Genomic DNA, 13,289 nt, shown 5'->3' with positions numbered 1-13,289 from the left:
GTATTCTGTGTTGTAATTGAAATCAATATTGAAAATGTAGAAAAACATCCAAAAATATGTAATACATTTTAATTGGTATTCTATTGCTATAAATGCAATTATTCATAATTAATTTTTTGAGTTAATTGCGTGAGTTAACTGTGATTAATTGACAGCCCTAGAAACAATATGCTGACTAGAGCACATTTTTATTATAGCCATGTTGCAAAATCCCAAATATAAAGATGAAAGGCAGACCAGGGCTGAGTCTGCCATTGGCATACCAGTTGATAACTGTCATCCACTCCTTGTAATCAACTAAGGGAGCAATGTGTTTTCTTGACTTAAAAATCAATAGTCTTTTGATCAGCAAAACACATTAACCAATATCCTTTGAAGAACTTCTGGTAAAAGTAAAGTGTGGAAGGGAATCAATGAAGGATTTCTTCATGATTAATCAGATCTAACCTGAAACTTAAAGAAAGAATATGTCTTGAACATGAATTGAGACAATAAGGACAAAAGTCTCAATAGAAAAGTAGAAGCTTCTCCTTACCAGCTGCAATTTGTGTGTGACTGTAACAGGGTCAGCACCTGCCTCACGAGCGCCACCTCCTGGTTGATGTGAGCCTGCAATCTCTCTGCTTTGGAATGGGGCAGCACCTGCCTCACCAGAGCACCCCCCGTTCTGGTCAGGTGTAAGCCTGCTATTTCTTAGTTCTTGGTTGGAACAGGGTGGCACTTGCCTCTTGCGAGTGCCCCAATGGTTTCTTCGGCAGGTCTTCAGTGACCGGAGCTGTCCGCAGGTGGAACAAACAAACAAACCCCTTCCAGGGTATACAGTCTTTACATTCCTGCCAAGGCTTCCTCCCTAGAGAAACTGCTCTCCTGTAACAGTCCAACAGGGATCCACCATGGTATCCTCAGTTGTGTGTGTCCTTTTCAGCAGCCCTAAATGGGCTCAGCCTTTAACCAGACCAGCAGGGTCCATCCTGGTACCCTCACTTGGTCTGGCTAGGCTCTGGGCTCAGTCTTTGCTCAGCCCCACAGCTAGCCAGGAGCTCCTTCTTAGCTCCCCTGGTCTTCATCAGCCCTCTCTGGGCACAGTCCAGCCGCCTGCATGTTAACTCTGGATGGTGCCCTTCGTAACCTGAGTACCAGGAGGGGGATGCAGCCAGGTGACACTTTGCCCAGAAAAGCGACCCAAAGACTGGAGGAGGAGCAATGGGCATGTCGGAGTCGAGGCAGCAGGGTCAAGTTTAGTCTGCTGTGGGGGACTCCAGGGTGTGTGGGCCAGGGTTCCCCCAAGATGGACTTGGCTGAAAGTCACTGATTTCTATGCTAACAAGTTCTGTTCTACCTTGTGTTCCTGTCAACTAATAAACCTTCTGTTTCACACACTGGCTGAAAGTCACGTCTGACTGCGGAGTTGAGTTGCAGGACTGTTTGCTTCCCCAGGAGCCCTGCCCAGGCAGACTCATTGCAGGAAGCGCACGGTGTGAAAACGGATGCTGAATGCTCCAAGGTCAGATCCAGGAAGGCCGAAGCTGTGTAAGCTTCTTGCCCTAGAGACTGCATGCTCAGAGAGAGGAGGCATGCTGCACCAGAGTCCTGACTGGCTTCATACAGATCAGTTCCAGAGCATCGGCCTGGTGACTCCATGACATGTCTGGAGTGAGTGGCTCTGAGCTGCCTGCCCAGGACTAGAGCAGAGGCAGTGGCTTCTGACAGTAAGTTATCAGGCAGCTATTCCCTCCCACCAATCTGGCTCATCTGGACTGACAGCTCTGGATGCCTCTGTCCAGTTTGTGAGAGGGGACCCATATATGAGTACAGAATCAGCCTATGTGCCCTGCTTGAAGAGGAATAGGCACTGCAGCAATAACTAGACCACGGTACCCTCCCAGTTTTCCAAAATGTGAAGGTGCGAGTTGGCATTTAGAAATCCATCAGGATCTAGTTAGATGTGGAATATTTCACTAATATGAAAGCTGCCACTGAGATTATAATGCTTGATTATCCCCGAGGCCAAGGCAAACTCGGAAGGAAAGCATATGAATTGCTGATTATTTTCTATTATGATACTCAGAAACTGTTTGATATTGCTTTTACACAGTAACAGAATGACAGTTCGCTTGTATTACTTTGAAGAAATTTACATCATGGAATGCTGCTCTCTTCCAAAATCCACTCTTTTGAGGAGACAGTAGAAATCTTCTTGTCTTTTGGAAAACATACACCTCTCATTGTAGACGGCACAGCTAGCAACAAGGTAGGCTACTCAACACTTTCTAATAAAAGATCCTATTTTCAGTTGCTTGTCACTAGAGCTGGTTGAAAACTCTGACTGAAAATTCACTTTCTGCAAAATCATAATTTTTGTGGTAAAATTACAATTTCCAAGAACAGAATTTTATTGTATGAATATTTCTATTCTAAATAATTCTATTTCCCAGCTAGTTATAACGTTGTGCATATGCACTGTGCTATACTTTTTGCTACCTGATCACAAACTATTTTTTCTGCAAGACCACAGCCTCATTCAGTACACAGAATGGATGGTGATCAGGCAATTAATCATAGCTGGGTGCTGAAAGAGGCTGTTGTCTGTAGGCTCCTTGCCTTATTTGTTGCAGGAGCTAGAAGTTGTGTGGTGAATGAGGCAGTGATTATATAATTAAAGACTGTATTATAATGCATATGCATAAGGGGCCAAATTAAGGTTGCACAGGCATCCTTACTTATGACATTTCCTAACTTTTGAGTGCTTGTCTTTGCAACCTTAATGTTTTTATCTTAGTTTTGTTTTTTTATGTAACAATACATTTCCTTCAGAGATAACTTCAGCTGACATGCTTGTAGGTGATGGGTGAGCTAACCTATTGTTTTAACAATAGATGTCTAAAAATATACTTGTCTAGAATCAATTACTTAACCAATTTTCGAAGGTTTTAATAATTTCTAAACATACAATTTTTTGCAGGCTAAAAATGAACTCAGATTAATAAGCACATTTTTGTACAGTATGTTACCTGTAAATTGGGTATACAACTCATAAAATGCCATATCTTACATAGAAAGGGCTAGATCCTCAGATCCATGTGTCAATTTACACCAGCTGAGGATCCAGCACAAGTTGTACATATAGGATTCTGCTGTGGATGAGTTAGAGCTGTGTAGGACAGGGAAGATCAGTAAAAGACCTTTGCTCAGCGAAGTCATTATTTCTATTCAGTAGGAGGGCAAACAATATCTGAAGGCTGATTGGGGAAGCGCACTTGAGGTGACAGTTGCTACACTTCTGTTAAAGGGGTACTCTGCAATCAAGGTCCAGTTCCTGGCAGGGCCACGCCTACTCTGACACATATTTTCTGGCCTTGTTAGTGCTGTCTGCATTGGCTTCCCCCTTAGCACCCTGAACAGCAGCAACCAAACTAAAGCTCCTCCTTAAATAAATACCATGGGAGGGAGATCCGTTCATTTTTGTCCCCCATTTACTGCACCCACACAGGGAGGCAGCAATTTGATTTAAATTACATTTTAAATATAAGGCCAATGGTAGGCTGAATATACACGTAATTAAAATCCAGAGCCACCACATATTCTAAAGCTTCTTACTGAGCCACACAATCAATTCAGTCAGGAAAATAAACACACACACAAAATCAAATCAGTGCAGAAAATGTATATTACACTTAAAAATAACCCATGCAGGCAGAGAAACAACTAATCAGAAAACAGCATATTTTAGCAAATGAAGTGAGAATACTTACGTTACATCTGTAGTATCACAGATGTTTTCAGTATTAAAAACTGTCAAGATTAACTATTTACAAAAGAGTCTAACCTAGTTTTATATATACTTCCATAAATAAAGGAGAGAATTCTTCTGGAAATACCATGCTCTTCAGGAAAGAACGTGCTGTCTCAGGGATGTTCCTTTTAAGACATTTTCCATTTACTACCATTTATCATCCTTGTATTTTCTTGCCCTGATACTTGCTGCATCATCCAATGTAAAGCAGAAGCTCTTTTCTTGTTGAGTCATTACAATTAACAAGCCAGAAATCGTCTCCACCTATGTCGAGTTTTAGAAAACATTTAGCGAGCTGACAGTTCAATACAAACAGAGACAATTATATTCCATGATGTTTCATTTTCAGGAGTTCTTTTCCAAACCTCAAAAAGGTATGGAGACATAAATGAAGGCTCTGATCCAGCCTTTGTATCTAGCCCATCGAAGTTAATTGGACTTCACAATGGTTAATGCTAATTCATTATGAGATCAGGGCCTAAATTTCTTTTAATTACTCTCATGGGTGAAATCTGTAGGTTTCTAGGCCTGGAAACTCACAGGGTCCTACAATATCTAATGCATACTGTTAATCCATGATGTGCTATTGGCACTTGGGAAGATGATGCAAAGCCCTTTTAATTGTATGGCTTCCTTCAGGCCCAGACATAGGTGACCTAGATCTTACATACATTATGTATTCATTTGGGTTCCCTTTTGTCTACCTAAATTTTGCAACGTTTAAGCGATCAGATTTCACATACACCCTCTCTCCCACCCTGCCCTACACACCGTTTGCTCAGGCTTACAATGACAGAGAAAAACCACAGGGTTTGGTCCTAAAGCCATCACTCATATTATCATGATGTAAAATATATATTTTCAGTGCATATGTTTAGTTATTAAGAATGAATACAAGACAGTCAGGGATGATTGTGCTCATTAGCAAATGACAAAGCCCATCATAAAAGGCTATTAAGGAAAATAAATAATGGGGGCGGAAGGGGCAAATTCTTGTGAATTAAAAAGGGAGTAAAAGTAAACTACTGCTTCTCAGAGAATGGAGGTTAAAACGTGGTGTGTCTGTGACACGTACCAGTGCTGTTTAATATAGTTATCAATGATTTCAAGGGAGAAAGTAGACAGCAAGTAGCTGAAGTTTGCTGCTCTTTTGGATACTAAATACCACAGAATTGTGAGTGGCTCCAGGTGGGTTTAAACACTGGATCGGGGACGAGGCAGATGGAAGTTAGCTTGGGTAAGTGTAAAGAAATACGTGTAGGCAAAAACAGTCAACATGTCCAGTCAGACTGGCCGCCAGATACTACTGCAATTTAAACGGTCAATAATAACGGTAACAAATAATGCATACTGATAGGCTTGACATTTGCAGGTTCCTCAGAGAAAAAGTTCAGTTAAAGAGTCTGACTAACGTACAGCAGCATTAAACAAAGAAAAACAAATAAGATGCTTAAGTACCTTAGAACAGAACATATCACAATGATTGTGTATTGGAGAATGGTATGCCCTCATTTGCAGTACCATTTTTGGTTCCAGCTCCCTCACACCTTAAGCACATCTGGAATGCTTTTTTGCATATGCACACATACATCTTGTGTGTATTTTCCAATGAATACATTAATATTCAAAATGTCTTATAATGGTCTTTGAAAGAAGTTGCTGGGATACTACTCCATAATCACCCTCCAGCACTATGTACCACAACACAAGACCTCTCTGCAGAATATATTTACAAGTCATGAGGAAAAATCCTCTTGCTGTTTTCACGTCATACAGAAGATAAGTTTGCAAAAGGAAACATTTGGCAGTGGTTCAAATAAGCACTGTCTGGTGGTGCTGATAATGCAATTTTTTTCTGACTACAGTGACAACATGTAATCCTTATGTATGAACAAACTACATTTACTGCCTGGACAGAATTTATTCACACAATGACCTGAACCATTCTCCTTCTGTTGCTATTAACTTGTTATTTACAGACTGATTCCCTGAGGAATTATCTGAACATGGAAAAAAAACAAGCTCAGCAAACATACAAAATATTAATTTTAAGTTGTATGCAATAAGCATATGGGAATAATTTAATGAACTGTAAAGGATATTAACAATAGAGATTTTAATAATATTTAGAATCTATTATGGGGCAACTAAGGAAGAAAGAGCAATTAAAAATAAAGATTAGACTGGAAAACAATTATTTTTACTCAAAAAAATTGGGCAGCAGCTTTGTCAATGATTTAACTGCACGTTGCCGTCATTTTACTGAAAATGCATTGCAAAAATAGAGGTGCAATTCTTCAGAAGAAAAACACAGTAAACAGAAAATGAATCAAAAGTAAACATGAGTTAATGAGAAATTGTTTTTCATCTTGGCTGATTAAACATCAATTTCAGTTTCACTTCTCTTCATTTAGTGATAGGCCAGATATTCAATTAGCAAAAGTCTGAGTAACTCCATTGGTTACAATGGTTTTAGGCTGATTTGTATCAGCTGAAGGCTTGCCTATTATCTTTAATATGAAAATGATCTATTTTTTTTGAAAATCGTCTTTAGTCTTTCTATTTCATAATATATGCGTGCATGTTCACATGCACACACGGCTCACACCAGACCGCTATTGCTTGCTAACTGTACATTGTGTTGTTCTTTTTACATGCCAACCACATCCCCAAAAGTAAGTAGTTTGTATTTGTTGGAACCTCGACAGTAACCGTGAATCAGGAACCATGCAACAGGATGGGCTAAAAGGGAAGGTATATACAAATGAATACTGAATTTCATTCTGTCACTGTTCCATATGTCAGAAATTAGCTATCATAAGGGTTGAAAAGGGTTATCTAACGTTTGATGTAACTAACACACAGTGTTGTAAGACAAGCTTCATGTACTGATTATTAGAATCTGCAGAGAAAGCATAGACTGAGGAGGGGGCTAATAACATCAACACAAATTTACTTACTGTGTTAAAATTCGGGAAGAGTCCAACAGCAGAACTACTGTCCACAGGAAAGGACATAAAGGGCTTGATATCCAGTGAAGGCTGCATCATCAGAGTCGGTGTGCGCACAAGGGCAGGAAGTGTAGTAGTATGGCATGTACTGCCTGCCAAGAACAAACCAAAAATAGGAATTCATCATTCCCTCTTAGACAAAAATGCCCTTTCTTTATGCACATACACTCTGTAAAGGTAGAGAAATATCACCTCTGGCTAACAACCTGTAAGAAATAAACATGACACACATTTGATAAAGTGGTTCAGTAGGAGTTAATACAATTAAAACATGCCTACTTCTTCCCAGTCTAGATGAGGCAGAACACTTCCCCATGCCCATAGTTGCTCAGATTCTGAAGAGGAGACATATGGTGCATAAATCACATTGGACAGGCAGAATAAAAACACTTCTAAGGCTCAGAAATTCTGATGAGCCAGAAAGGCAGGGCTGGCACCTATTACAAACGGATGCTTTTGCAATTCAGGGTTGCCTATGAGATCAGTGAGAGTGGACATTTATGCAAGCTGGGATACAGAGGTATTTTAACATGTGTTGTGCATTCATTTTTCTCCCTTATAATGGCATCTGTAATGTGCTTAATGCTGCACAAGAATGACTCAAAGATTTTTTTTAATCTAAAAAAAGGCCTACTGATTAAAAATGTAAGAAATCAAGAAATAAGTAGTAAGCCCACAACATATGTTTATACTAAATAACCATACAGCATAAATATAAACCAAATTTCCTACTTTGCCTCAACATCACCCTTCAACAATATTTTCTTAATTTAACCCTACATCTTTCTTTCCAAACTAAGGCTTTCCAAATATTCAGTCAATGGGAACCTTTGTTATAAATACGCACAACGAAAATGTGGCCTCAAACAGGTGGAATCTTTCCTAATTGATGACTGCCTAAAACTGAACAGATTAATATTTAATACAAAAGCAGGCCTATATCCTTTCTTTCTGCACAGCTCCTGACTCCCTCATCTCACAGGGGGAGGGGAGCAAAGGGGTTTGCACCAGCAGCAAGTGTAGGAGATTTGTCCATCTAATGGCACAGGTGTCCCAATAGCCACAAAGAAATTGCTTGTCAGTTATCTGTAGAGAGTCATGCTCTCCCTCTTCGCAGGATTGTTCACAGCAAAGCCACATTTTGCTGGTTCCCTGGCTGTACACTTCCCTTCTCCTCACCCTCTCCTGAGGGCAGGAGAAGGCAACTCTCAGCCTAATCTCTGGCTGGATTTTCCAGCGGGAATTCTGTATATTTGCCAGGGAGCTTCATTCACCAAAGATGTCTCTTTCTCCCCCTGCTCCCTTCCCTTGCTCTTCTTCTGAAACAGAGGGCATTCACATCCCAGATTAGACTTTTTTTTCATTATATACCTTACTTTAAAAATGTTATTTCTGGAGCTCCAAATGCAAATCTGTAATAACTGGATTTACATTCTGCTATTTGGGGTTGCAAAATATTCTTCAATTCATGTGCCAAGTGACTTCTAGATACTGTAAATTAAACATTTAATACAAACAATGCACTGACCTTCCAAGGCTTTCCAAGTCCCTACCCATCATTACTCCTCAGCGCTGCCAATCCAGTGTCTGCCCAAACCCACCCTTTTCCCCCTGAAACTGCCCAACTCATCACCTTTGCTGCACAGCCCCTGCAGCTTCTCAGCTCATCAGGTCAATCAAAAGTATCACACCCTTCCATGCAATCCTACTGATCACATCCTCAGCTCCACATACATCTTTAACCAAGCAACTGATCCTCTCACATCAGGAATCCATCCTCTTCCCCACAACAACTCAACTGATCCTTTTACCACACAGCCAACCCCAGTCAATTCGTCCATTGCCCTGCAATCAGCACAGCCAGTTGATCATCTGCCTTCTCCACCTGCTAGCTTACTTTTCCCCCATCTAACAGATTCTTTGCCTCTCCATTAATACTGTTCCTACCACTAGCCCTCCAGTTACCTTCTTCCTCCTTTCCCCATTGAGAGATGCCAGGCAGTCTGTAGGAGCTGGCTAAGTAGATCTGGCCCAGTGCATTTAGAATCTCTGAGTGGGACACTGAGTGAAACTTCACTCGGAAAAGGCAATACATTTGTTCCCTCTTCTTTTGATCTCACCAGCATAGGTTCATACACACTATTTAAAATCTATCTACTATATTTGAGAATCAGACTGAGTGTTGTGATGCTGTGGCTACCTGGATTGATTAGCTAGTCTGCCATTCAAGACAGGTCCTTTGTAGATATTACTGAATAGGAGAGGGTAAATACATTAGTTTCAGCCACTGCATAAGAATGTAATGTTATAGTTTATTAGATTCATTACAGACCACAATCCTCCCCTCTTCGCACATTGGTAAATCCTGGGGTCACAGAAGAGATGGACAGAAGATTGCAGCAGTGCCCCACCAGGCTGGTTACATTCCTTCTTGAGAGGAAGATTAATCCTGATAAAATGTTCCTACATTTTCTCCTTTCCCAACCCCATCATTTGCAAAATTTAAAATATTATTTGAAATCTTTAAGTAAATTAGATTTTATATTTTGCATAGACTTGTGAAACTCATCAAGAATTGTGCTTAATTAACTGTAGGTCAGAGCTTATTCGTGTGAATTCATAAATGCTAAAAAACTAATGGCAGTCTAATGCACATACAGCCTCTTCCTCAGACCTGCAATGAAAAAATAGATCAACAGGATAATAATGCATCAAGAGATTTACCAAAGGAATTGTCCTCAGCTGCAAAAAGATGACTGTATTGTATTTTTACTAGCTGATTCTAATATATTAGATACACAGAATGCAGTATTGTATTCACACTGCTACAATGTATTTAATTACACACTGTGCTTCTAATTAGGTAATGTTCCAGCCATTGTCAGTTTAATTCTTCAGTAAACCAATATTTACATATTTTGATTTAGCCAAACTTATAAATATTCCTTCAATTACAACTGAGCTATAATTTCAGTTTAAAATTAAAATTAACGCTGAGTTTTTGTAATGACTGACCTCCCATCCCTTTTAACCAGGCTGTGGTGAGTATTCATCATAGAAATAAGAACATGAGTACTTGTGGCACCTTAGAGACTAATGTTAGTCTCTAAGGTGCCACAAGTACTCCTGTTCTTTTTGCAGATACAGACTAACACGGCTGCTACTCTGAAACCTGTCATAGAAATAAGTTTTCACTATTTTTTCCATATCTCTGTGCACTCTTCTTGGTACATCCTGGCTGACTACTGATATATCAAATTTAACACAACATATACCAGAAGTCTCACTGCAATTTGTGCAGTCCATGATGTGGGATGTCAGAGTAATTAAATCTGGAATATCTTCAGGATACCAGGATAGATTCAGAGATTCTACAGAACTTACATAAAACATGCACCCCACAGTTTGATTAGCGAAGGCAGTTCACACATAAACCTGTGTTCAACTATTTTCACTCTCCTCCCACCCCAGTTGACTTTAAAAATTCCTCTCCTCTACTACCCCTGCCAGTCAAGTCACAGAGGCCCATTGACTCTCCTCATTCCCCTCAACCTCCCTGTAAAAATCCCTGGCAATGTAAGCAGGAAGAGATGACCAAAAGTGACAAAGCTAGAACCTCTACACTTGAGAGTCATCCGATCAAGCAGGATGGAACACCAAGTTGCACCAAAATTCCCCCTAAAGGTCAAACACAATCCCACTATCACCCAATCAAATTTGTATGCAAATATGAACCAAGCAGGAATACTGGCACAACAAAGATGTAGCTGACAATGTTTATTATCATTATAAATTTAGCAGATGTTTACCATTTCATTAGCATTTTAATGATGCAGACATTTTACTGTGTCAGATTGTTTTAAAATATTAGTAAATCTTGGGCATAAATATAAGTGATCTTTCTTGCAAATTCATTCATACACCTCAACCTGCTAGTTTTTAGTTTAAATACTGTTTTAACATTTTTTTTTATTGTAATGCCTTCAAGAAATAAGAAAATTCTTTCCACATGTACTATTAGGATATATTCTACAAAGAAATATCTGGTGTTTGGATTAAAATAATAATTTAAAAACCTCAAAAGATTTCCTACAAGCTTGTTTCCTGGTGTTCTATCACGTGACTTATTTTTTCTAGTTCATCTGCTGCTGCATCTGCTCTGACTCCAGCTGCATGAATTATCTACAGTTACATCATCAGGTTCAAGAAACAGGCAGAGACTTTGCCAAAAAAAATATTAGTCCTCAGCAGAACCACTCTGACAAGCTAAAGGACGAAATCAGTTTCTTAAATCCTAGCTGAAGATCCAGAGTGCTTCCCATTTTATTAGAATAAATTCACCTTTCACTTCCTGTACAAAGATGTCTCAGAACAATGTAACAAATACTGTCTCTCTTAGATAGCATCTGCTATCATCCAGGTATGGCTTTAAACTACCTGAAAATCAGAGACAGATTTTTTTTCCACTGATTATCAAAAGCTGTCAGGGTTAACTACTGTAGTTTGATTTGTTTGACAGCAAATAACTATGTATAGTTAATAGATTAGATGGTGAAAGTACTGCTGTTGTACTGTTAGTAATGGTGGGAAGCAATACTTCAGTCAATCTCCTGTATAACACAAGACTTCTCTCATGGTTCCAATGCAAGGTTACCTGTCCCAACAAAATTTGCTATGTGAGAATGGGGAGGAGGTTAGATAACACTGACTTGGGTGACAGTCTTTCACCTCTAAAAATCTACACTCAAATCGCAAGTACATCTCATCCAGTACCAGATGGGTATGCTTCACAAAGCTACCATGCAGGACAGGAAAGACCAGTTATTCTAAAGAGTATTTGCAGAGAGCTGATAGTTTACATATTGTCATGCACACTGCTAATCCCTATTTAGAAAGGGCTCTTTTTTTAAATCTAAATTTACCATCTGCTCAGTTTAGTAGCAGCCCATCCTCCTCTCCCTATCTTCAAATCCTTCCACTAGTTCCAACCATGCTGAATCACTAAAGGCATGTCTTCATTAGCAACATTAAAGCACTGCTGCGGCAGTGCTTCAACATGGCTGTGCAGTTGTGGCACCAGTGCTGGGAGAGAGCTCTCCCAGCACTATAAAAAACCCACCTTCACAAGGGGAATAGCTCCCAGCGGTGCAAGCCATGCACTGTCTACACTGCCACTTTACAGCACTGAAACTTGCAGCGCTCAGCGGGGTGTTTTTTCACACCCCTGCAGTGCTGTAAAGTGCTAGTGTAGACAAGCCCTTAGGGTTGCTTTGCATAGTAACAACAACCACCCAAGGCAAGAAGAAGGTGCAAATGAGTGGGATGGTAGCAGAATAAGAACCTCTGAAGGAATGGGTGGGGTTTTGTGTTTTCTTTTCTCTCTTTAGTGCTGCATTTTCAAAACATCAGGCCAGATCATCAAATCAACTGCTGGAACTTGGAACACACCTTCAAGATGGACAACAGTCATCCCCTTGGTTCTGCAGACACTGGCTGAATTCATTCATAGGCTGCAATCACAGTGCACTCAGTCATCCTCACCTTAGATTGTCATCCAATGTACCTGATTTTTCTTTTAAAGGTTTGGAACCCTGAGGAGCAGACATGAGATGTTTAAAATGGTTTAAATCTCACACTCTATGAAAATTCTATGTGCACTAATCTGTGACCCTTTTCAGGGCTGTAAAGCTTTCAGTACCATTTACTCATTTGTACTAGAACTTTTGAACATTGTCAAAAATATTTTTGAACAACACGCTGAAGTAAAGTGTTTTTTAAATATAAACAATTCTGAGCCAGAGGCAAAACTGAGGCTTTCAACCTGAATAAAGTTTGCTTCAGCTCCACTGCCTCTATCCTGAAAAGGATCACTGCACTCAAAAAAGAAAGTCTTGTATGAGTCCTTACCTTAAACTTGAGTTCCTCTTGTGTTGCTGACACATCAGGCAGTCTAGTTCCTCCAATGATCACAGTTATTCACTAGTTGTAGTACTTCTTCCTAGATGATGCCAGCTTATTCAGTATCCTCTCACTCTCTTCTGCCAGCTCTTCTTTGGCCTTCCTCACTTTCTTTTCTCTTCCTTAGGTATGCAATTTATTGCTTGCTCAGCAAGTCTCCCATCTTCCATACAATGTACATGTCCCAACCATCTGAGCCCTCTTTGTTTGATAAATTTTTTTAGCATGTCCAGTTCTGTCAGTGCCCCTATTCTCACATTTGTTATTTTGTCTTTCCATGAAAAGCACAGTATCTTCTTCAGCCATCTGTGATGAGCAGCTTCTGGTCTCATCCTGTCAGTCACCACCATCAGCCAAATCTCTGCTCTGTACAGTAGCATGCTCAATACAATCACAGGGTATAGTCTTCAGTTTAGTGGGGAGACCTCTCTTTGATCAGATGGTGTTCACACTTCCAAAAGTGCTGTTTGCTTTTCCTAATCTTGTATGAATCGCTTTATTGCAGCCATCTTCAAATGTCATCACAC

The 13,289-nt window shown here is 39.9% G+C and overlaps 1 protein-coding gene across 9 annotated transcripts in view; it reads right to left on the bottom strand.

Annotated features, from left to right (window-relative positions):
* The window catches only part of ZNF385B (zinc finger protein 385B), a 302,602-nt gene that overhangs the window by 84,339 nt on the left and 204,974 nt on the right, over nt 1-13,289 (bottom strand). For 8 of the 9 annotated variants that reach the window (XM_039494459.1, XM_039494458.1, XM_039494457.1 and 5 more), the window contains one exon: nt 6,754-6,896. In XM_039494459.1, coding sequence (XP_039350393.1) covers nt 6,754-6,896 — 143 coding nt within the window. Of the gene's footprint in view, nt 1-6,753; nt 6,897-12,252; nt 12,333-13,289 lie in introns of those variants that run through there. The other variant, XM_039494460.1, reaches the window with a different exon arrangement.

Source organism: Mauremys reevesii, linkage group 11 (assembly GCF_016161935.1).
Source record: "Mauremys reevesii isolate NIE-2019 linkage group 11, ASM1616193v1, whole genome shotgun sequence".
Lineage (NCBI taxonomy): Eukaryota > Metazoa > Chordata > Testudines > Geoemydidae > Mauremys > Mauremys reevesii.
Note: the sequence above shows the minus strand (reverse complement) of the source record. Positions and strands in the feature narration are given on the sequence as shown.